The sequence below is a fragment of the Pelmatolapia mariae genome, linkage group LG10_11 (genome assembly GCF_036321145.2).
Source record: "Pelmatolapia mariae isolate MD_Pm_ZW linkage group LG10_11, Pm_UMD_F_2, whole genome shotgun sequence".
NCBI classification, from domain to species: domain Eukaryota; kingdom Metazoa; phylum Chordata; class Actinopteri; order Cichliformes; family Cichlidae; genus Pelmatolapia; species Pelmatolapia mariae.
This window is the reverse complement of record NC_086236.1, coordinates 17,835,172-17,861,485: the sequence shown is the minus strand read 5'-3', so window position 1 is coordinate 17,861,485 and position 26,314 is coordinate 17,835,172. Positions and strand designations below refer to the sequence as shown.

The window sequence follows — 26,314 nt, the reverse complement described above, 5'->3', positions numbered from 1 at the left end:
GTACTGTAGCTGTGTATAGTAATTGAGGAACAACAATCAAGCTGCAAAAACCTCTGTTCTTGTAATTCATTGGAAAAATTTTTGACTTACTTTCTTCTTGGGTTGACTGACGTCCAGTTTCATGGAGGCGCACTTGTTCAGAGTATTCAGACGCCTGCAACAGACAAGCGCACAGTCACATGCTGCATCTAAAGCTGCTGCTCTGGATGCGATTTGTCTGTTGTGTGTCTGTTTCCATCTGCACTCTGACGCCGCTCCCTTTCAGTCTCTTTTCTCGCCTTTCACTACCACCTTCTCACATCCCTGCTGGGTCTATTAGTCACTTTCAGATATGTTTCTTCACTGCCTGCTTTAAACTTCTTCTCAGACACTATCTTCGTTGTAGTCTGTCTACACACATGTTCCACGCTGATTTTCTCCTTCTCTTCTTCTACTTTTCTCTGCTGGCATCACTCCCCTGAAATGAATTCTCAGTCCTGAACACGGACAGCTCCTCCCCTTCACTTTTCTCCCTTCACCCTGAGAAAAGCTTCCACTGTCTCCACCTTCGGCATTTAGGATGTGATGAGTGGCTCTTTAGCGGGGTGGTGTCTGTGTCCGTGCCTTTAAGACGGGATTGTTAAAAACACGTTTCAGGGCTCATGACCTCTGTCATTTGAAAGGATTTCAGCCCTCTAACAACACAGTAGGAAATCCTCCTTTGTTCACTGTAAACCTCTCTGTCCCCTCATACAAATGGCCAGACAAGAATTGCTCTGCACAACTTGTGTCATTGCGAAAATGACTATATAATTTAACATTTAAACAACACATTATGAGCGTGTTTTATAGCTCTTGAGACACTTTCAGGGGATCTGATGTGTGTTCTCTCACGGTATAGCTGTCAGGAGTCACTAACGTTATAATTACCACACCCTCCCCTGCCATAGACACTGGGGAGACAGGGGGTAAGCAGGAGAGAGAAAAGAAGCAGATAAGGAGCAGGATAAGCTGGTGCAACCATGTAAAGCTTTAACAAAATGAAAACAGGAGATCTGAAGAAGAAAGTTCAAATACATGTGGAAAGAAACACCACAAAGTTGGGAAGTGTTGGGAAGTACCGGCATCCCCTCACTCCTTCCCCACTACTCTCACCCATTCCTCGCCCCCTGCTTTTCGCCCGAGGGTCTCTCCTCCTTGAATGGGAGATCAGAGTTTGACAGAGGGGAGGGGAGGTGACCAGATCAAAGCTTCAAAGTATATGGGTGGGAGACGTGGAAGGGGAGTTCATTAAGGAGAGGGGTGTCAGACATCTAATGAGTAGCAGTTAGCATGAGGCCGCAGGACAAGCCAGAGAACTGAGCAGGAAAAGGAAGCTAGAATTTTTCTGGTCTTAAGTGTGTACGGGTGGGGGCATAAGTGTAAACACTGAAATGCGTCGACGTGCCGGCGTCCTTACCGACACAGAGGCTCCACCAGATCCCGGTCCAAAAAGTCGTGGTCCCTTTTAACAGACGAAATGTCAAGCGGAAACTGGGAATCTGGATGAAAGAGACAGAGAAAATGAGTTTTTTAGTTAATGACTAACAGATAACATGAGTCTGCATATTCCTCTTTGAGTTAACTGTTAAAGGAGTCTGCTGCCACCACTGTTAACACTCCTCATCTGCATCTCAAGTTTTCTGAATGCACACACATACGCGCACGCTTTCAAATCCCAAAATAGCTCAAATCCCACAGAGCGCCAATGCTAAAATGACTCAAGCTTTGTTTTATTTTGGTGATTCTCAGTGTGTGGTTGCAGACTGCAGGCTTCATGTGTGCCTGGGGAGCAGCCACAGAGTCCCAGAGCCCGGCATCCACAACCCAACATTACTGAAGCTCTCAAGATTTCTCAGAGAAGCTGTGTGTGTGCATGTGTGTGCGTGTGTGTGTGTGTGTGTATGTGTGTGCTGCTAAAGATGGACCGTTGTGCTTTAAGAGCAGCTTCTTAGATTAGGCCATTTCCTGTTTATGCTTGAAACGTATAAAAGATCCAATGATCATCACATGAATAATCGCTATTGGGAAGGGAGGAAGGGGAAAGAAAGAAAGAAAGAAAGAAAGAAAGAAAGAAAGAAAGAAAGAAAGAAAGAATTCCTTTGATGGGTAGATAGAAAAGTGGTGGCTGAGGCAGGGTACAAGGAGAAAGGTGGGAGAAAGAAGACAGAAGTAGAAGCTATGAGAGTCCCAGCAGTGATAACAAGGCCTTTCCCATGACCCCTCCCTCCAGACAGGAACTGAAGCCTGGAAATAGAACGCAGTGGCCCAGAAGACGAGGATACAAGGATGGAGAGATGGCAGAAAGAGAGAGAGAAGCACAGATGGTGGAAAAATAAAACAGAGAAAGAACATAGAACGCAGAGAATAAACAAAAGGAGAGATTTGAAAGAGGAGGTCCTTGTGTGAAACAAGGCAGCTGGGTAAAAGCTGGACTTTGGCTCCTCTGTGTGCGTGATACCTTCATACAGCTGAGCGTACTGTGGAAATCCCGCTGCTCGAAGCCAGTCACAAGCCTCTTTAGCCTCAATCTCTGAAAAGCAAAGAAAGCAGTAGAGGCATGTTGAGTACAAACATCAACATATGTATGTTTTTGATTTGATTTTATCATTTAGGATCTCTACTGTTCAACTGTATTTTTAGTATGTTGTATTTTTTACAAATTTACAGCTTCTAGTTTGCATTATATATCACCACAACCAAATTTTAAGGAGGAAAGTCCCTAAATGATTTCCCTTCTGAGAATCGCAGCCGAACAAGGTCAACATTTTGAAAGTCTTAATTAATAAATTGAAAAACACGATAAATCAAATTAAAGACAGACTCGCAGTGACTCATTTTCCATGATCCGTCTCTGAGCGTGTTACGGAAACAGAGGAGGAACATCTCAGAAAACGAGACTTCCCTCTGGGAATTAAGAGGAATGATGAGACTGGAAAAGCTGGAAATTTGCCAGAGAAGGATGCACATTATCTTGAGTGGACAAAGGAAGCAGCGTACATTGTCTAACATTACATCTGTACTACAGAGAGAAATATCCAATCAGATACACCAGCCTTCAGAATTGAAAGTATAAATGTATAAAGAATAAAACAGGTCTTGGACATGGCGCGGCACGGTGCCGCCAACACCTTGAGACATTTTACAGGCATTTGTTTTGCAACTTTTTTCCACAAGCCTATGTACTGCACACACCTCTAAACTGGCAGCCCTGAAATGCACAAGTGTGTGGGTATGTGTGTGTACAGTACGCTCATTTTATGAGCAGACACTTATTAAACCGCTCTGCAGCGCCTCTTTGTGCTGACAAAGACATCTTAATAATCTGGTGACAGCAATCATGTGTTTTAAGTGCAATATGACTTAAAATACACACTGAGGCATGCTAGAAAAATACAAAAAATACAAAAAATCATAAATAATAAGGAAGTGAAAGAATGGGAAGACATTTACATGTGAAAATGATAAGTATTAAAGGTCAAATAAGAGCAATTGTAATTTCATCATTTTACTTTCATGGCTCTTATCTGATATCTCTATCAAAGCCACACTCATTCACTCTCACAGAGGTGCTGGCACTGCCTGAGAAAGTCACCGCAGAAACACAGAGGACAAAGTTCAGCAGGGAAAAAAAATGTCAGACTTCACCCTCAGAGATGAGAATGGCCAGAGGAAATGATCCCATTACCACAATCCAGCAATTACAACCCTCTTCCAACATTCTCAGCATAACTCCTCTCTCTAAGTCACATATGAAGCAGCGCTCGGGGTAAAAATATTTCCAGTTCTCTGAAAATAGACTGCAGAGACCGAGAGATCCCAGAGAGAAGCATTTCACGGGCGAGAGGCTTTCAGGAGAAACTTGAAAACTTACTGGCAGCTCTCATGGTGTAGGTGATGACATGGTTCTATGCCTTTGTCCTTTGCTCAGACTGACGTTTCCTCTCCATCCCGTGGCACGTCCATTCGCTGCTATGCAGCTTTCCGTCAAGTGGCATTGATTCTGCGCTTTCTTCCCCGCTGCCTTTCCAGCCCGTGTGTTTACAACTCTGCCTCCCTCTCCCAGCCTGCCCCATGCAGGTTTTCTCTTCCCTCTAATTTTCTCCTCAACCTCCTCTCTCGCACTTTCATATTAGTTAGGATCTACATACAATATCTCTCTACTTTTACAGACTTTCTGCTTTAGGCTGAATTGAACTCTGCTCTTCTTGTCATGCTTTAATTTCTTACTAATTCCTCAGATTTTTATGTGCTCATTTAAACTTATTTACTTACTTTTGGCCTCACTGCACTCTTTCTACATCCTTCTTCCTACCAACCTTTCCTACCACATCCTCCTCTGAATCCTTCTCTCAACAAAAACACCTCCCTCGCATGCTTTGCATTATCCAGCCGCCCCGTTTGCTTCTTCCATTAAATCTACTCATCCTTGTTCCCGTCAACTGCACATCTTCGCGTCACATCATGATTGTCATTACCAGCAGTGATGTTGCCCCATAAATTCCACGAAGAAATAATTTCAGTTGACGTTTGCATCAGCCAGACCCCGAGGTCGCAGCCTGACAAGTGGTGGATGCCAGCTTCACATGTCAGCTGGACCTACTGGCTGGTTAGCAAGGACGCTCGAACCTTCCGTCTCGGGGTTTATAGCACAAGCCTACACATCCGAGCAACAAATGTGTACAAACACACATGCATTAGACACACTAGACATTTAGAAGAGTCCAGATGTTGCCTCCAGTGAGTCAGAGAATGCAACAAGGGTGAGACAGACAGCTGGGGTGGGGAGTGGCAGCTGAGATGGACAGACCCTGTGGGAACACCACAAGGAGGAAGCCATACCACACCAGCTGTCTGCTTAGTGTATGTTGAGATTTTAAACACTAAAATGCGTGCATGCACAGGTTAAAAAATATGCACCACAAAGAGATTGCACCAGTTTTTGAATGTGAGGATGGTGATCTAGCTTGATGATCTTCTTTAAGTAAGGTTTCTTGACAGCCACCCTTTCACTGAGATCATTTCTGATGAGGTTTCAGTAACAGTAGATGGATTAACTGAAGAGTCAGATGCATCTCACAGGTCCTGTATCAGGTCTTTGCTTTAACTAAAGAGGTGAGAACAAATTCTGTGTTTTTCTGACAGGATGCTAGTAACAAGGTGCCTAAGCATAACATTTAAAATCGGTTCTTTGCTAAGTTTGCACTGGACCGAAAATGAGTGAAAAAGCAGCCAATGTCAAAAGAAAAAAGTTGAAAGGCCTAAAATACAAACACACACACAATGGCATACATCATTGCTATGTTTGTGCATGTGTAATTGGCAACGGCAAAGCTGCTCTCAGCACAGGAACAAAGCACTGCCATTCATCTGTGCAGAATTTAATCAAGAGATTAATTAGCACACAAACATATTATTAGCAGGCCACAAAACACCCCAGTGCACGCAGTCAGACGGAGCTAATCCGAGCTGCCCGCCATGCTGTCTTTCAGCATATCTCACTGCACTGGTGCTGAGGAGAATATACGACAACAGGCGGAAAGCCAACAACAGCCAGACAGATGGTATGTGTACGAGTGCGCTCGACTGTGTGTTGGTCTGTGAGTTATGGCGTTCATGTGTGGGACAAAGAGGCTGTAATTTAATTTCTTACATAACAAGGGTGGCAGCAATCTGACGTAACGCATATAATTCAAACACCCTAATGTCCTCACAGCTTTTCTTAATGAAACTTTGTCTTTCTTTTCTCTACCTTTCATTTCCTGCTTTTCATCCCACACCAGTAACCCTGACTTTTCTGGCAGCCTTTTATCTGTGTTATGTCTGCCTTGTACTGGGTCCCAAGGACCCCAAAGTCCCCTGGATTACATCATTTCCTGTTCTAAATTTCCCATGTGTTCAAAGTGGCATGTGAGCTAAGAACAGCAGCAGGAAGTTCCTGGGCTGAGCATGTCAGTGGAATATTTGCTAAAGTGAAGCCCACAAGAGAGCTTTTTTTTTTTTTTTTTTTTTTTAGTTTAATTGAATAGATTTTTTTTTTATAAGATCTGTCCCTTTAGTCTAAATCACACTGACAATTAGCAGAGACAAACAGCAGAAGCAGAGAACACTATGAGCAGTCACAGACTACATGCACACACACACACAGGATGCCTGGAAAACTGCCATATTCCTACATACGCTAAAGCACTTAGTCCTTTACTCTTAAAGGATTTTTTTAAGGCAGTGAAGAAAATGAAGAAGGAAGCAAAGGACATTAAAGAGGAATATGTCTGTTCTATCTCATGAAGTGCATCTGTGACAAATACCGAGCTTTGGAAATATACTGTGACACAGAATCAGTGGCAGCATGCACACATGAAGGACTGCAGAGTTTACTCAGCCCTACATATATGCGATATGGCACAAATGCGAGGACTGCTGTAATTAAGCAGTTGACCATAATTAATAAAGGCACAGGGCAATACTGAGCTTTACCAGATTAGATTAATAGGATGAGTGAAGAAAAGTGAAGGTCAAGTTGTATGTTTGGTTATGCCATTTTTTCTCCAACAGAGGGTGCTAAAGCATTTTGTTAGAGAAATCAAAAGTAAACCATTACGGTGTTGGGCTCTGTGTCACATATTAGCCCCTTTGCCATTTAGTGATTAGGCTGTTAATTTAAACAGGAAGGATAACATCAGAGCAGAAATGCAGGAGTTGCACTGATTTTATGAATAAAAAATCATGTTAGCATTACATACATGCGCTTCACAATTACCATATTTCAAGCCTTAAACTTAAGAGATGGACTCAATCAACAGTCGGGAGCAATCAGTCAAGTAGTTAATTGGCTGTCCATGAAATCAGATTCAGATTCACAGATTTAGGTAATAATGTCACGTGACTGCTGTGTAGCGTTTGAATCAATTCAATGAAATTCAGTTTTATTTATATAGTGCCAAATCACAACAACAGGAGCTTTTTATTGTAAAGTATAATACAGAGAAAACCCAGTGATCCAAGGACCACTTTCGAACAAGCACTTAGCAAAAGTGGTAAGGAAAAGCCTACTTTTAACAGGAAGAAACCACCAGCAGAACCAGGCTCAGAGAGGGGCAATCTGCCGTAAGACAGTGATTAGAGCCACTATGAAAGCCTTTAACACATCTGTATGTCACCCATACACATTTATAAATCAGTGCAGCAGTTTGCACATTTATCTAATGCATGAAAAGCCAATGGTTTGAGAACAGGTGGAGACACAAATCCCTTTGAGGTTGTGTCAGGAAGAGCATCCAATATAAAAGTAAGTAATCAAATATAGGGGGTTACCTGCTGTGGTAACAACTTGTGAGCAAGGAAGAAGCTCAAAGTAGCTTTATTGTACCTGGAGACATGAATTAAGCACTACTGCTATTAAAAAGCCTCTGATTTCGGTGACCGGCTGTTTAGGTCACTGAGTTGTGTTGTTTTAAAGGCTGCCTCACACTCGACCAGCTGCTGAGGAGTGGAATGCAACAGAAGTGGGTGAAGGAGACAGTGTGTTTGTGTGGGGGCTGAGAAGAGCGAAGTGCATGTAAGAGTGCAAAAATAGGAGGGAGTGAAAGTTAAAAAGTCATACCATCACCCAGCACAGGCATAAACTTGCTTCCCCGTCTACATTCCTGTTCATCTCTGTGCTCCGGCATATCACTGTTTTTTTTAGTTACTTCATACATCATCTGGATTCTTTGAGACCTATTCATCATCAAGCAGGGATAACACGTAGCACAAGACTTAACACGCTTCTGCTCTATGTGGCATGGCATTCTGAAGAAGAAAAAAAATTGACCACTAACTGCCTGATGTGTTGCAAGAGCACCAACAATGCAGCCTTACAGAGAAAGAGCATGCTGTCTTTTTCAATGAACACAGGCAGCCTTTGCGGTGACAGTGTTGTTCTGTTATATTTACTCCCTGGGAAGCTTGAGTCACGTGACAGGAAGTGCAGGAAGTAACCAGTTGGGTAGGGGGAAGAGACAAAAACAAGAACACTACAGCCCTCAAGCATTTGTTATGGCTTCTTTCAGATTTATGAAAGACATCTTTGGAGTGGAAGTGGCTCCACATGTCTGACTAGAAGATGTTTCTTGGAATTTAGAAGTGGGAGAACCACTTCAGGTGGTTACTCTTTCATAGATTTCCCACTGAAGCATAATTAAGGCATCAGGTGGGAACCACTGTGGAATAGGCCCAATTCCAAACAGGGGAGACGCAATCTAACATTAAAGCCCTGCAATCAGAATCTTCCTTCCCCTGTTTAACAGCTGGAACACTTATCAAAGCACTTTGTGTAAATGTGCACCCAGCACTTTCCTCTCTCTTTCAATGGACAGAACAAGTGATGAGTGATATTTACACTTTGTAGGCTTCAAAGATCTAATGAGAGGTTTTTCAGTTTACTTATCAACCTATTGTCACCCCATTTTTTAAGAAAGATGCACATGTGAGAAAAACTAGACAAGTTGAAAACTGCATTGACATACTTTCTTATGTTTTACTGAGACATGAGATTGAATTTAAATCAAATGCATTAAAACATTAAAAAAAAGTCTGACAGGCACATTTCAACTTTTTCAAAACTTTCTCCATAGCTACCTTGTGCCAGCCTCCGCAGAAGCTGCTTGCGAGCAATGATGCGCGAGAGGCGCAGGGCAGAGCGCCGTCGAGGGGTGTCGCCCAGCCTCAGGTAGTAGTCCTGCCCATCGGGCGTCATGGCCTCCAGGCAGGTACTCTCACCGCTGCTCTCACAGTCACTCTCACTGTCATTACTGGCGCCCTTGGAACTGTGATCCCCGCAGTCTGTACTGTCACCGATTTCCATGTTCCTACTGTTTGTGACATCAGCACAGTCTGCACTGTCCTCTGTGCACATGCTGTCAGCGCTCTCATCCCTCGTATTGTCCACACTGTCAGCAGCGGTTAAACTCCTCGCGTCCTCATTCGCATGTTTAGCAGTTTCTCTTACGTTTGCTGTCTCTTCATTCCTTGCAGAATCTGCTCTGTCTGCATCTTCACAGTACACTAAGCCAGCCCCGTGGACTGTACTTACTGCAGCTTCCATGTCATCCATAAGGGCCACAGTGATGTCTCCAATCTCCATAACATAACGTTTAATCTACACTCCAAGTCTCAGGGTGGTGGATTGTTGAGTGAGCACTCCTTGTAAATTCCTGCCTTTAACATGTCCTTACTGGAAGCAAAATCAGCTCCTCTCCCTCCTGCCTCCTCCTTCCGAATCACCACAGTCTAACAAACACGCAGGTTTCATCACACCACCTGACTCAGATGGTAAACACAGGCTGACTGCTCAGCTGAGTTTGAGATGGGAGGAAGACCGACTTTCACAAGGTCCTTCCTTTGGTCACATGACCAGCAACCAATGCCCTGAGCACTCAGGGAACGCTGCACCGCTTCCTGAGGATCTGCCAAAGAATCAATTTTGGTACGCGCCCCAGGCATTAGTAGGCATATCTGTGAGGGGACACGTAATCAGGACAGGGAAGGGGATAGGCCTGGAAAAATATACAATGCCAGCAGCCATATCCCAGTGCAAAACGGGAAGGAACAAACAGAACAATAGAGCATGTGGATTTGTGAGACGGTGCAGAGGAATGCAAGTAGGAGTAAGATGTTTGCTGCTTATGCTGAGTAGGACTGCAATGCCATTGAAGAATAAACCCACACCATCACATTTAGACCACATGACAGATATACATCACCCACTTTCCCTGCTATCCCTCCTTTCACATACCAATACATCTAAATAAATCTACCATGTAGCAGATATAGTAAGCTGAAGTCTTTAATATGTGACTGAAAGTTGCCACAGAGTAACGAAACTAGGGGATAAATGTGTGGAAAGAAGTGAGTGGAAGTAGAGAAGCCATAGTTTGACCCAGATTTGCAGAATAATGGTTTACCAGGACCTGAGGACCCAAGCTGTCACCTGAATTTATTTTAGAGAGGTAATAATAGGCAGGTGAGGTAAGAGAGGGTGTGAAAAAAGCGCCATAGCAAAGTCACTTACAGGTCAGCAGTTACAGGACAGTTTTTTTTAGCCTGCAGGCCATATACTGTGAGAGAGCTGGAAGTTACGAGTCCGAAATCCCAGAAATGCCTTTAACCAAATTACTCCCAGTCAAACAAGTGAAACTGTGAAACATAAAATCTGTGATTGGGTTTGATTACACCGCCCTCTTGAGGAAATCAAAATCATGATCTGCACAATTTCTCTGCAAAAGTGGAAGTTTGGACTATCTCTGTTTTCACTCAAGATAAACCGACATAAGAAAATAAATCTGAAACACTAAGCAGGGCACTGAGTAAACTTCCCATGTGATCTTTGGCACAGACGGCTGGCATAATAATGTAATGGAGAGCTAAGTAATGGAGATGTGTGCAACCAAAGCGGCAAAGGGCAGGGCTGTAGTAAGCAGTGAGTAATATAATATTCATCGCTTTCAGTTACAGCAGGCCACGACAAGACAGAAGCTACATCGACTAGAGATGAGCCTGAAAAATCAGCTACAGATAAAGTTTAATTAAATACGCAGCTGGAGGACACAAGAAGACATAAAAGGACAGTACGAGGAAATGTGAAGAACCTGCTTGTTGTGAGACCTGAAATTATTGTTGAAATTATGTCAGCATGACAGCTGATTTATTCATTATTTAAAACCTGTTCTTCTCATTTACAATATAAAGCATTATTGATATAAGAGATCCTACTATGCCTAACCTCTGAAAATGTTGTTTTGGTCTGTTAGTTTCATTGATTTTGAGCAAACTGTGTTTATGACATTACTTCCATTTCTTTGTTAAGTCATGTGATGTGTCATTATCCCATTTACAGTCACGCTTGGACAAATCCTGGAGGATGTATTTAGGTCTTAAAGCAATTGAGATATTGATCAAAAAGTAGTAGCAGCACTTATTACAGTTAACATTATGAAGCCTTTAAGTGCAAAATATCTTTGTGACAAAATAAATGGCATCACCAGATGCTCATAAATCAGTTATGTGTGTGAGCATTAAGACAGAAAAAGAGTTAATATTAGGAAATAAAGCTGGAGTTTTTTGATAAGGTTTTAAAGTCATTTTTAAGGACAGTACTAAAGTAAACACTCTGACCTTCACAGCCAGGGCAGACTTCACGATTCTGAACATCAAAGCTTGGTCACCTTTAACCTACAGACCAAAAACTAAGGAGCTTCATGCCCAAATATTCAAGGCTCTATTAGCTCTTTGAGATGATCTAAAAAGCAGTCAGGACCATTACAGAGAAATGGACTTTAAACAGCAGGAAGCCCTGAGCCATCCAGCGGCAGATAAAATGCAGCTGGGTTTTACTTAAAGCTGGCTGAGTATTTTCAGCGCAGAAGTCAAAGGTCATCCTGAGTACGAGGCAAACTGAGCGCCACGTCCAGTTTACAGAGCAGTGAAAATAAATCCTAGTAGGAAAGAGATGATTCAAGATGATTTCACACAGGGTCGTGCAGAAGTCTGGAGCTACCCCTCATTTTATTGTATTTTCCAAGGAAAATGGCAAATGGGTGCAAACGTGTGCAAAAGGACATACCGTATATATGTTTTTTTAATGAAATGTGGAAATACAAACACAGCAGCGTGAACGCCTACCGTGTCATATACTCACAGCAGTGAGCGTCATCATTTAGTTCACTTAATTGTTGCCAAGTTGCCAAATTTCCTGCATGATTAAGCAACAGTATTCTCAAAAAATACTTTCTAGTGAAATACTGTATTGTGCAAGTGTCTCATGCCACCCCTTATTTCTTTCTATTTTCCTGGGAAAATAAGAAATAAGCACAGTGATTTATGCGCAAACATAAATGTAAATACAGTATATAAGGCAAAAACAGAGTCTGTACAGCTCTGATGAGCGATTTGGCATGACTGTTTGTTGTTCAGCAGCATCTGAACTCTGTTAGACAAGCTTTCTTGTAATATCTTTAAGTAGATTTTTTTAAAAAGATCCCACACTGCTTCAGTTGGGATCATTTTCATGATGAAAGTGAAGCTGTTGCTGATCAGATACATTTTAGATGGTATTGCATGGCGAATCGAACTCTGATGGTGGTTTTCTGTATTTGTAATTCCATCAGTTTTGACCATATCTCCAAAACGCAGCTCCAAATCACAACAGAGCCTCAACTGTATTTTACATATCACTGTAGATACTCCTCCTGACATCCAGAAACAGTTCAAACTTATGGAAATTTAGATTCCATATGACCTGTTGCCACCGATTTTCAGTCGGTGTAATTTGGCATACCTCACCCTTTATTCTGTTTCCCTCCTTTAAAATGGCTTCTTGACAACCACCCCTCCACTGAGACCATTTCTGATGAGGCTTGAACAGTAGATGGATCAACTGACAGGTCAGACTCATCTCTGAGGTCATGTGTAATACACACAGATTAACTAAAGAAATGTGAATAAATTATGTATTTATGCAACAGGCAGCTAGTAAGAAAGTGAATCAGTTCTTTGCTAAATTGTTATGTATAGACACAAACACAAGTAATGTGCCTTTTTTATGTTTAATAGTCAGGTACAAGGACTGGACTGAAAATGAGTGAAAAAGCAACCAAAAAAACCTATGAAAGACCTTCAGAAAATCTGGAGAACTATTACTCGACCACTTTAAAATGACAACAACGTTTGGCTCCTGGAAGCAAAATATGAAAAAATGCAGGATGGTTCAAGACTTTTGCACAGTCCTGTTTGTTTGTGTAAATTCTTTCTTCTGCATCGGTGTTTTCTAACAAACTGACACGCACACGAATACATAAACTCCCACACCAAAGGAACTCAGGCTCGCAAAAGCCACATTCAAAGGAAGACCCACACTTACTACTAACTCAAAAATCTGTGGAATTACAACTAAATCCAGGTGTTATGCTATACTCTCGGTTCTCTCTCTCACACACAAAGATACACACACTTTCTGCTTTTTTGCATCTGCCTCTTGACTTTTGCTTAATATGCACAATCTTTGAATTACATCTGGTAATCAGTGTAGGGTTTCTTTCTTTTTTAAAAAAAGATGCTCACATTATTTGCCATGACTACATGTCAGTGAATTTAATCCTGTGCTGTTTATCATCATCAAAATAAAATCAGCCTCGTCTGGAAAATTACTTACAGTTTTTCTTTTCTGTTGTGAAACAACAACAACAACAAAAAAAACCCAAACAAAAATACAAAACAGGTTTAAATTCATAACATTTGACTAGCATGGATTCTCCAGATATTCCACTGTCCTGACTAATTCATAGGGTGGAAAATGCACTGCTGAATGCCAGCATAACTGTAAGGCCAGATGTGCACATTTTTAAGGATTCCCCATCCCCGTATCGGATCCAGACAGATGTGAACTGTGTGCCTTTGAGCTGATGCGTTCAGCAGTAGGATGGAGGGGTGCTGGATGAGGGGCTGTGGGTTTGGGGCTCTGAAAGGAGGATGGAAGGGCTAGAAATAAGGAAAAAGAGGATTACACAGCCAGCAGGTGTTCTCTGATGCTTCCTTATAGGCAGATACTCTCTTACTAATTGTGCACAAAGATTCACTAAAGCAACAAACACTGTAGTAGCTGTCCTTCATGCAATGCTGAAAACAATCTTTAGCAGTGCTCCAGCATCATTTTGCTGGCCGTGCATGCAATCTATCACCTCTAAGCACTGTAATACACCATGAATAGGCACACTGACTTTGACCGACATCCTGGTCTGTGGTGGTTTGTGTTGTCGTGAATGTGGGAATGTTCATCGTTTAATTTGCTTAAGAGGCGCACATCTCGGTAATTACATTAAACTGAGGGGACAGCTGCAGCTCTCTGACGCACAGTTTAGAGAGGGGGAGAGAGAGATGGTAAACTCTGCGCATCCAGGCCACTGTAAATACAGAGCAAACCCAGCGACCCTTCCCAAAAAAAAAAAGGGGGGGGGGGGGGGGGGCTGCTGCATTGTGAGAATATTTCACTCCTTCTCCGGACGAGATAATCCGAAATAATAAACAGCGAGAATAAAATAAGTGAAAATAAACCAGAGTCCGGATTAGAACAACAGACAGTGAATGATTGGCATCTGGACCCCCCACCCCTTCTTTGGACTCCTGTCCACAGCACATGCCTGGGTGCTGTTTTGAGGACTAAATTTGACAATGACCTTCCCAAAATACCAGCGTGCGCGCTGCTGTGACGCTACAGGCAAACAGCTCTATATGCAGCACATAGGCTGAAGATAAACTTCTGTCTTCTAATAATATTATAAGGTCTAAAGGAATAAATACGATGGTGACTAAAATCATACAACCAAAGAGTGAGGGAAAAATAAGGCAAATGTTCAACCACTTAGAAACAAATCAGAAAAAAATCTGAATTTTCAGACCAGGATTTAAGAAAAAAAAAAGTAAGTGGTGGTTTAATGTAGCCTAGCACGTCATTATTCTTACTGTGGTTACAGTTAGGCTGTTTCATCTGTGAGGACATGCTGCATCCCGCATATTTGTATTTGGCTCTCTGACCTGCTAACCGTCTCTCCCGGACATTTCTCCACAGCAGATCCCAAGCCTTGGACGTTGAGTCCCGCAGCTGCTCGCTGATCGACCGCCGCAGCTGTAGCTTGGCAGACTTTCGCTGGGTTGTCATTGCTGTGCAGCCGGACGCATATTCCCCCGACTATTAAAAAAACGAAACCACTGCTCTTGTCAACCGCACGCTTATTCCTCAGCTCCTTTATTCCGCTATGCGAACAGCTTAGCGGATGAGGATGAGGCAGTGCGCCCCGGCTTCTGCGTCTGGCTGCCGCAATAGTCGTCACTGCTACACCTGGTATACAGCTCCTCTAGCGCTGCGTCACCTTCCTGTACCAGCGGAGGCGGATGAGGTCCTACCGGCAGGATCCTGACCCCCTCTAAAAAATGATGTACTGATTTAACAAATTATGCATTTCTGCCCTACTCGTCCACGTCTGTAGGGCGAAGATGCAGAAATGTTACAACATAACTTCTGCATGTGAGGCGAGAACTCTGACAAGGCGAGCCAGATGTGAGAGGCGGCCCCCCCGCCACAAGGGCTGGACTCGCTCTCTCTCAAACACACACAAACACACACACAAGAACCAAACCGAGGCTACACGTTCTCCACGCCACAAACCCACCCACTCACCCAAACAAGGATCTCTTTCAATCCCAGTAGGCTACTGGTAACACAGCCAGGACAGACGAGCCTAAAATAAAAACACACCGGCATGCTGTGCTGAATCTAAGAGTTTAAAATGATTTAACTAGTGTAAAAGTACAGGATGTGATTTGGAGCTGTGTGTCAACCAATCCTGTCTATGTTTTGGGAATCTTAAATTGCATGAATAATTATTGAAATTGCTTGATCAATTCAGCAAGAATCTCAAACTCAGTGGAAAGACTTCTGCAAATAGCAGCAAGCAGCAACCACAGATTATCTCCAGGTAAAAAGTAGCTTTTCCTTCGTGTTAACCATTAACTTGTGAGTGGAAGTTAACGGGGTAGAGAATATGCATAATTAAAGTCTGTTTGTGTTTAGAATTATGGTATTGTAAAAATTGAAAAATAAAATATGTCTTTCTGTTGCTGGCTACGGCGTGTCCCTTGATATTTTGGGACTGAATCTGCGCTTTAGTCACAGGTCTGACCTCAGAGAGCAGCTGAGAGGGCTTTGGTACTCAGGAACTTAATTTTTTGTCCTCCGTTTCTGTTTCTTTTAAATTCTGTCAGAAATTATGACAACTAGCTAAGACAATCTTTAAGACTCGAGGTGATGTTTCCAAGACGTTTGCAATTACCAGCGTCAGGAAATAGAAAGCATCAGCAAATTCTCAAATTTAAAATGCTGAATCATGATGTGGCTGCTTTAAAAATGTCTGTCTGTGATCATAACACCATACAAGCTGCCAGTTTTGTTGAGGACAAAGAAAAATTGCAATAAAGCACTCACAGATGTGTTTTTGTGCTTCAGGGAGTTTCTAACTTTACCTGTAACAGCACTAACTGGTGATTGAGTAACTGACTTTTTCTTGACTAACTGAGATAAAGTCGCGTACTGCTGCTGCCAGCAGCCTAAAGTGAAAGTGCTCGAGCATGTGAGCTGCCTCTCTTTCAGAGCCACATTCACCCCTCTGACAGGTTAAGAGGTGGGAATTTCAGAGATTCCCATGTCATTCCAGGAATGCCAGACTGAGCGATCAGACCGACCAGGACGCTCCTCGGTTGCCGTCTGCCTGACACCATCGGATGTCCTGTTTGTGGTGTTAAATTGCAGGTCAGCAGGGATCCAGTGAGTAGAGACCTGATTCAACAGTTCATCTTGTCGAAACACGCTAGACACCCTGAGCGGTCAGCAGAATCCTGAGGTTATCTGGCCGCCAAATGCTGCTTTACTGGCACAGCTCACCATCTTAGTCGAAGCACTCAGCAAATATTTGGCGACATAATTCCACCCAGAAAGTGACTTGTGCAGCTGAAATTGCTCCACATCAAAGACGGTGAAGGTGAAGGTGATGGAGGCTGGAGTCTGGTCTAACTTTCCCTGCTTTGCCCTGCATGCCACAGAGTAAGTTGACAGTTTAGCTGCAGAGTGTCCCATTGATTCATATTCTTTCACTTCTTAGACTGGAGTATGAACCTGTAGTCGAACAGCTGGAATGATAAAGGAGGGGGAAACGTGTGCATGGGAGGAAAAAAAGAAGAGGGGCAGAACTACTTAAAGATGAGAGAATGCAAAGATAACATTAAATCATTTGCTTTATAATTCCTGTTTTCATTACTTTAATCAAACAAGCAAGTAATATTTTTGCAAAAAGAGGATAAGACAAATGCCGATCTGTCTTTTACATTTAAACATACTCAAAACAGAAAAAGAAAAATGAAAGAGGAGAAGGGGGGAGGATGCCAGGCAGCCCCCTAGAAATGATGTAGGTGTGTACTAATGATGCTGAGAATGCTGGGAGGCTATGCGGAGGCAGTGCACCTGTGTGTCATCCAAGGAATTGTGAATTAAATAGAATATATGATGATAATGATGACAGCATGCAAGAAGAACAAGGCTGTGCAGAAGTTAAGCATGTATGTGCTTTTAAAACAAGTAACACATGTCTTAAGGGGAGCCATGAAAAGCACAAACAAGGTTCTTATTTCCAGCTGCAGGCATCTGGAGTAAAGCAAAGCCAGATTCCGCAGCACTATTTGGTTCACAAAAACATAAACATTAACTCTTTCCATTCACACAAAACAAAAAAGTCTAGTGTACATGTTGCAACAAAGCACAGCTGACAAACTAAAGAGACGCTGGGTGACGCGGAAAAGCAGCGAGCGTGTGCCGTGGGTCACTTTACAGAGTGCTGCAGGTAAAATCAAACCTTTGCTGTCATTAGAGCTCACTGGTTGAATATGTAAATAGACGACACTAAACAAGCACTAAATGAGGGAATATATTTTGGAAAAGAAAAATTTAATGAGTCTTACACTTTGTTGCTATTGAAGGCAGTCACAGTGTGCAGCGTGTCCTTAAAAATTATGAATAAACTGGACAAGAGAGGACAAAAGATGTGGTGGGCTAAAATAATTTCCAGCAGAAATTGTCTGAAGTGTCTGAAAATGTCCTTAAGAAACAGGAAATAATCCAGCAAAGAGCTGCCACGGGACCTGAGAGATGTATCTGGATGTTCTGCTGATCCTGCTGTTCACTGAGGTCATTCTTAAGGAAGGGAAACAGGGAGTAAAAGGTGACGTATGCAAAATTACAGAAGAACTGGACTAAAAATCAGTGGCAACAGGTCTTCATGAAGTGATGAATCCAAATTTGAACCTTTTATCTAAAATAACTGAGATTATATATGTATAATACTATCACGATCAGGAGGGAGGTACAACAGTGAGTGTCTACACGCATGTGTAAAACACGGTGGAGGCTCTGTCATGGCTTGGGGAACTAATAAATTAAATTTAAAACCTTTACCTTCTAGTTTTAGAGTGGCCCACTGTGTTTGAACACTTGTGTACATCTATTAAAACTGCATAGCTGAAACTGGGTAACTAATGAATTATTATTTTTACAAAACAATTAATAAAGAAGAATACTAATAATAATTAACCAAGAAACATGAAATAATTACATACTGTGTTATGAGGTTCTTCTGTGTTGTTTGTATATATCAGTACAATGAGAGTGAAAAACTGGACTCTGACTGCACTTCTCTGAAAACTGCATCCCGGGAGTTTGATCCACAGTCCGTCAGTTTTGGGTTTCACCCCTGTGATGTCGAAGGCTGTGATATGTGGATGCTAAGCTGGTCCGTGAGGTCAACCTCTGCTTTGGGCAGAGACAACGAGCACCACAGGATCACCGTCTCTCACAGCAGCAGGCAATCAAAACACCAAACCCAACACATTCCAGCTCTCAAACAGCCAATCAAAGCAGCACAACTGATATTTTCTGGACAGACCCTGTATCTGAATTTCTGAACAAATACACAGCAGAGCATAGGCGTCTCCACCAGGGGAGCAATCAGATCTTGCAGTGGTTACAAAAAAAAATGGACAGGGGTGGTTTGGGAAAGGCTGTTGTCTTCCAGGGGCAGAGGAGGAAGAAGAGGAAGAGAAATCAAGTTTCTCCTGCTTTTTTCCTATCAGGTCATTTAAGGTTGCAAAGATCGTGCAGCCAGTGCCCGTGCATGTACTGATCACAAAGACCATTACATGCACTGTCTTTTTTCCATGCATATGCTTATGTACATAGTCATCTTCTAAGGCCTGCACATTCTTTCCCAGAAACATTCTGGGAAAGAATGTGCGCTCATTCACCGCAATAAAATTACTGTAAAAAGTCAATAGCTGCACACAGAGACTGGGTTAGCGAGTTCAGTCTAATCAATGATTTAACAGATCACGTGACCAAAGACCGTGACAAAACCATCTCACCAAACTACTCTCTCAACGCTTCTTTAAATGCTCCATGTCCTCTCAGCTAACATGTACCCTCTATCCATTTCTCCTTCTCTTGCACTAGCTCATTTTTCTCTTCCTCATCCCTGCTACTCTCTCCCTGCTCCCTGTCTTCTATTTTCAGCAACACTCAGTCATTCAGGCCAAGCAGCAAAGCTCGCTGGACCCAACAGTTTGAGCTTGAAGAGCACGCATATAACCTCCTTTTTCCCCCCCTGTGTCACTTACAAAGGCTTACCTCATCTGTGTGTGGCAAAAAAACTCATTTCAGTCAGTGAATTTAATTGTCACCGTGTCACCTGCAGTGAGTACCAGCAGCCCGCTTGAGTGGAAAACCTTCAGATTAAATGAAACCATTGAACAGATGGCACTGTGTGACCTCGACCTAAATTCCTACCTCATACTATGTGTTTTAGTTGAGAGCACACACACACACTTACACGCCCACACACAGACACACACACGTAATCATCTTACACTGAATCACAGTTATTCCATATGCTCACATCCTCAGAAAGTATTATGAAGGCTAACTCTCTAGGATTCAGATCACATCTGTTAATGTGTTCAATCTTGGTTGTGTACTTTACCTTTAGCAGCCTAACATGAAATAAAAATACTGCCCTGTACAAGTAACCCAGCCACAGAAAAGGGCGGGTCACAAGCCAGGGCACTCTTAGTACTGGTCACAATGCTGAAAAAATAAGAAGGGTTGCGTCAGGAAGGGCACTCAAGGCGTAAAATCTTTGATCAAGAACGAGATTCATTCCCAATGAAAACTATGTGACTGCTGGAGGAAGACAAAGAAAGGAGAGACGGAAAGGGAAGAGTGTCAGGGTGAGAGTAGAGACATTAAATTCAGGGACTAAATGTAGGGAGAGGGCTGGCTGATGTGATGGAGAGAATCAAGCTGGATATACCTGTGCGTGCAGGAAACAAGAGGAATGAAAGTCAGTATAAAGCAAGACAGAATACATGTGTGTGAATGAGCAAGAGGTGTAGTTAGTAAAGGTGGATGAGTTTAAATACCTGGAGTTAACCACCCACAACAGACACTGCAAAAGAGAGGTGAAGAAAAGAGTGCAGGCTTACAGAGTAATAGCATCAAGAGTGAAAGGGCAGGTTTAGATGGTAGTGAGACCTTATATGATGTGTGGTTTGGAGACGGTGGCACTTTTTTTTTAGATGGTTTAGACATGTGCAGGGAAGAAATAGTTGAAATAGTAGGCAAAGGATGTTGAAGATGCATCTGCCAGGGAGGAGGAAAAGAGGAAGAGCACAGCAAACATTTTTGGATGTAGTGAAGGAGGACATGCAGTGTGACTGAAGAGGAAACTAGGGACAGAGGCAGATGAGCTGCTGTGGAGACTCCTACAGGGAACAGCCAAAAGAATAAGACAACACTACCATGTACACGTCACTGTTGCTTCTATTTAAGGATACAAGTTTCCACAGAGGTAAATATATATAAAAAAAGTGAAACATCCTCAAAGAAAAATAGGCCTTTCTCTTAGTGTTAGCTTTTATGACTGACAAAAGCTGCAGTGTTTAGTATTCAGAACTGATATTGCTGTTTTGACCTTTGACTTTGAAACATCAGAGCGATGCTGTGATTGGCAGGTGCTTCCAGCAAAAGCAGACAGTGAACACTCAGCATGAGTGGAAATAAGTAGTGGGGACAGACAGACAATGGTGGCACTCAGACGAGAACAGAGTTAAACCCAAATAAGACAAAAAAGTCAAATGAGATGTAAAATATGTTTACCAAAAATCTTGAAGATATTTAATTTTTGAGGAAAAAAAAAGCCTGAATGAAAATGATTCTTTGATGTTTCTGCATCAGTCATTGAGGAATGCTGTACTCCGGTCACCTCCCTCAGAAAAAGGGGCCGGAGGGGGGGAAAGTGGGTCAGGAGCTCATTCAGAGTGTCTATCCGCACACTCTCCAGTAACAACAACAACAACTTCCCTTGTCCAGCCTGTGAAGATAAGTCTGTTGACACTGTCCACCTCCTATTCTGGGGACTGGATCACCTACAGGATATGGCTATTACTGTGGCCCACCCGAGGCGTGAGACACAAAGTGAGGGTCTTGGCATGTGGACCAAAGGGGAGAGACGATGCAGATGGGAAAAAGAGGAAAGCAGGCTCGAAGAAGACAGAGGAGGAGAGCGACGAGGGGATTTGCAAGCTAAGTGGAGAAGACCATGGGGTGCAGACTGTGGCATGGAAGAAGAAGGACCTGGGGCACGACCGGGAGGGGGATCTATAGGGAAACTCCACAGGTCATTGCAGTGCAGATCATATGCTGATAAGACCTCCTTATTGCCGTCTGTCTCGTTTTAAAGACACTGTTAAAATAAGCATTTTTTACCTGGAAAATCCTCAAGGACTAACTTCCTTCCTGGAGCCCTCAGTGTTGGGATAGGGTTTCAAGACCACACACAGTAAACACATAAGTTTGCATAAGATAAACATAAAAATATGCCGCCAATACTCACACCAAAGTATACACAGAAATACACAAGTAGTACAGTTGAATGTTTGAAGCATTTCTTACAATTAACTACAAGTGTATGATTACGGTGAAACATTTAGACTAATCAGACTGAAACTCGAGTCGCCGTGTCTTCTTCGCGTTCGCTATATTTAGTCAGTCTGTTTGTCTAAGACTGGCTGAATGTTTACATAACAGCAGCTGTTATTAATATTTTCACATTATTAATAAATCAAATGGTGTTGTGTGTGTTAAAGGATGTGACAAGCTCACAGAGAGTTATCATCCATCTCAGTTCTGCTCCGCTCTGAGCACTTGTGGAGCATTTTACGCCTTGACCTGCACATTGTTTTTTGGTGATTGATTATGACCTGTGGCACAGCTCTGAGGCCTGTGCTATGAAGCAAGTTCAACATACAGAGGATGTCATTCCGTTATCTCGATTCATGTACCCTAAGCAAACCCAGGCTTTCCCTCTGTGTGTTCACATGAACAGAGAGTCGTTGGCAGCATCTGACCAATCACAATTACCTGTAAGTGTACTGGCAACCAAGTGGCTGACTTTACAAAGGAAGAGGTTAATCACACAGAAAGAAAAACACATCAGATTGTTTGAGAGGAGAAGAACTGTAATATAAAAGTGTGCGCTCTATCTTCTTTGGTCAATCACACTGGGATAGAGATGATATATTAATAAAGTTTAGCCTATTTGAAATGTCTAATGCCAAAAACTGATCACATATCACACATATCACAGCTGTCAGTAAGACACAGAATAATCTGAGAATCTGAGAGAATTCCTGGGATATTTTGGTTTTATATCTATACCCTGGGGTATATTATGCTGCTGGTTGTTGAGCCTGAGTTTCAGTTTGTACTTTGTATTACTTTCAGTAATTATTCCTGTTTGGGATCTTGATCTCTGTCTTTTTATTCGCAGGCCTTAGCTTGATCATAGCTATCTGGATTCTGCTCAGGTTTAGAGTTTTCAGTTTATTTTACATTCCCTGTGTTTCCTGAATCCTAATGTCAAGTATGTGTGCTGGGTGTTTTTAGGTCTTATTTCCTGTTTTATTTTGATAGTTTCTTCTTCTTCTTTTCTATTTAGTTTTGTTTCGCCTCTCTTGTTTTCCCTGATTAGTGTCCGCTGTGTCTCCCAGGCGTCTCCACTCTGCCCCAGTCACCCTTCTGTCTATATTTTTTTTCATCTGTGTTTCCAGTTTGTACGGTTCTCACTGTTTGTTACATTTTCTGTTGCTGTTTTTGGACACATTTTAATTAAATAAGTAAAACTAACTGCAAGACTCTAAAGTCAGTACTGACGTTAATTGGGGAAACAAAAGAATTTATGTCATTATTTTTGTAGCATAAGTAACCATCTTTGTAGCACTGAAAACCCAGGGCTAACTGTGAACTTACCTGGATAAGACAAAATCTTGCTTTGTAGTGCAGAGGTCTGTATTATAAAAAGAGAAAATAAGAGTATGATAGTATTATAAGAAGAGCACGTCAATTTTAACTTTATTTTATATTTTAATTTTGTGTAATATGGGAATATTTATATATTGGAGCTATTATGCAATATTTGGGAATATAATGTATTATTTAATATTAGTGCTTTAACTTGATTGCCGCTGTTCTTACTGTATTGGGCCAACTGTGATTTCTTCTGGGATTAATAAAGTATTCTAATTCTGAAACAGCAAGAATACCTGTTCACTGAATCAAATTAATTTCACTTTAATCTGTAACAAACTAAAGCAATGTCCACGTCTTCTTGATTAATCTGTAGGAAAGCTTTAATGTGGATACACTTGGATACAGTATATGGACACTTTAAAATTTCAGCTGTGACCTTAGAAATAAACAGAAGAACTGAGAGCGCAATTAGTGATAAAATAATTAATTGGAATTAAAATCTTTATTTTACCAATCTCTGTGCTTAATTACTAGGTTAACGATTTGCTTCAGCATTCCTCTCTGGTTCTTTTGGCAACAGTAGGTGGTACTCATAGGCATCATTTTCTGTACACAAAGAGTCATATGACACGTGTAATACCCTTCTTAGATTGATCAGATGCTGCCAAGACCACCCTTTCATGTGAACGTGCAGGGTAAACCCTGGGTTAACTTAACAAGTTGATAACGAGCTTTGTGTGACTGCTTATCCTGATCACCAATGTTAGGAATTCAGGAATGCAACTGAATCCAGATAATGGAAAGATACCCTGGGTATGTGGAACTCACTTCATAGTACAGGGTTCGGGCCTTTGATCATTAGTAGGTATCTTCCTGAACTTTGCTACTCTAACTGTACACTAACTGCTGTGCAGCAAAGAGCCATCAGCAGCCAACTACCTGGTGAACATAGCATTGCTGCCAAGTAGCGGCTGTGGACAAAGTGGCAACACGGAAATGCCAAAAACTAAAGTGGCCACTTGAGCGTGGCTCCGAAGGGTGGATTCAATCCCCATCAAGACAACAGGGAGTATATTTTTATATAAAGGCTGAAAGTTGTGCATTATATGGTTCAAACACAAGTTCCATTAACTGGAAGCTGTCTGCTACGCTTCATCTCAGCTAATTCAAGTCACTGAACTGGACCTCCCAATGACGGGCGTGGTAGCGGTGCCTTTGGGAGTGTTTTAATGCAATTACCTGGTAAATAATATGGCTTGCTGTGTGGTTAATTGAACTACATCCTGCCCAAGTCTCCAAGTCTGAGCTTTTAGGGTGAGGGAGTCTTTTATTTTATATTGAAACATTAAAACAAACCAATAAAGAAAAAAAGAAATTCACAGAGGGAGTTTAGAAATTCAACAGAGACAGCAGAGGGCAGAAGGACAGCAGAAAAATGAAAAGGAGGTGAAGGAGGAAACGGCAGGAGAGAGCTGGACTACAGCCAAATCCACTTCCAGACTTGTTAAAGCACTGCTGCATATTGCAGCAATATTTACACACACACAAACACACACTGTAGCACACATGCCAAGCAAAAGCTTTATAAGGGACCTCCTACATCAGACTACAAACCTTTAATGTTTGCTGTCGGGTGGGTCTGCACATCACATTAAGTTATAAAGGTTTATTGCAACTTAATTGCTGAGCAAACTTCTACTCATCCAAAACACACAGCAGCAGAATTTTACAGTCAAACTGAAACATGTTTTATGTTAAATAGGATGATATTTGTCACTTTAACAATAACTACAATTATGTTTTTTAAACATTTGGGCTAAATGTCAGCAGAAAATGTGAACCAGAAGCCAGCAGGAGCTGCAGGTTAGCCAGACATATTTAAAACATATCACAGACCGACAAAAGACACACTTAAAGGGCAGCGGGCCATAGGCTACTCACATCCTCCCTAAGCACCTTTCAATCATGAAAAAATACTGATGGATTATATGTTATGTATAATCCTGGGCTGCAGTGAAAATGGGGAGAATGTGTGTCAGTGTGCATTTTTTAAACCAAGGTCATCTGTAGCTTATCGGCTGCTCTAAAATAGCAGCGCTCTACTTAAATACCTCTGCCAGAGAAGTGACAGTGTGTGGCCTGTCTGAAAAAATGCAAAACCCAAAAAGGGTAATTTCACGAAGTGGACTTTAAACACATAAGAGTTACTGTTATTGATACTAGGTAGAATGAGGTCACTGCTTTGCTTAATAAAGTCCCAGGTCTGCACCTTTCTAATTGTTTTAAGGAGATTAGCTGCTGCAGCATTACTTTGTTTGGAATCCATCATCCATTCTCTTCCATTTATCCAATTTACAGTCGTGGGGAAGCCTATCCCAGCTGTCATAGTGCGAGAGGCAGGGTATACCCTGGAGAGGTCACTACTCTGTCGCAGGACTAACACAGAGAGAAACCATTCACACCTACAATTTAGAATCACCAGTTAACCTAACCTAACCTAATTAGGACATTTTAATCAGGATAACGCGGTAGATTGACAGATTACTCCGGGAAAAGACACTTCGGTTAAACAAAATTATCACAGTTGTCCTCATTTTAAGTTTCTAAGTGGGTTAAGGTGCAGAAAAGTAAGCATTGTGCAACATTCAGCGAGGCTGATGTAAGACGCCACAGGCACTACGAAGGGAACCTTCAAATGCAAATTAATTTAAGATCAAAAGTGCTTAAATGCCTGTTACTGCATATTCATGTTGAAAGCATAACCTTTGCAGGGATTAAGGGTTTTTTTTTCTCCACAGGCTTGAAAAACGCATGAGTTGAAAGTGCATACCATTCCCTGTGATACGCGGCCACAGATATTCAATAAACCTGTCACAGTGAATAAATACACACTGAGGAAAATTACAATAATCTGCAAACAAATAAGGAGAGATCCCTCACAGAACGCAGTATGGGTGCCATTAGTTGTGTTTAAAACAAATGCAAAAAATTCCCTGTTTATCTGTCAGAGAGCACAGGGTGAATGTCAGCAATGGGAGCAGAGATATGACTGTAACACACGTATGCTGCCGCTTCGCAGCTCCAACGCGGACCACACCGGCAGACAAATGCTGATTGATTCGACAGGATGTCTTCTGTCAAAGAGCCAAAGCGTTTCCTGATATCACAGGAGAAAATAAACACTCTCGAGTGAGAACGCGAATGAAGGATGGAAAGTGAAAGAACGAATCTAATTTGGACTCCTCCCTCGGCGCGTCGAGTCTGTATAAAATTTTTCTTACTTATAAATACACAAACATCCCCGTCACACGCCACTGACAGCATCGCCTCTGACTGCGCCACCTCTGACCTCCCTGCGGC

General features: G+C 42.1%; 1 protein-coding gene across 4 annotated transcripts in view; it reads right to left on the bottom strand.

Moving 5' to 3' along the window:
* stard13a (StAR related lipid transfer domain containing 13a) overlaps positions 1 to 26,314 on the bottom strand; it is a 48,598-nt gene that overhangs the window by 9,223 nt on the left and 13,061 nt on the right. The window contains exons 1-4 of one of the 4 annotated variants that reach the window (XM_063485662.1): positions 14,587 to 15,098; positions 2,480 to 2,551; positions 1,439 to 1,520; positions 91 to 154 (exon numbers count right to left, since the gene is read on the bottom strand). In XM_063485662.1, the coding sequence (XP_063341732.1) occupies positions 91 to 154; positions 1,439 to 1,520; positions 2,480 to 2,551; positions 14,587 to 14,710 (342 nt within the window). In that variant the 5' untranslated portion in view covers positions 14,711 to 15,098. Of the gene's footprint in view, positions 1 to 90; positions 155 to 1,438; positions 1,521 to 2,479; positions 2,552 to 3,892; positions 4,759 to 8,637; positions 9,352 to 14,586; positions 15,099 to 26,314 lie in introns of those variants that run through there. The other 3 variants (XM_063485661.1, XM_063485663.1, XM_063485660.1) reach the window with 3 other exon arrangements.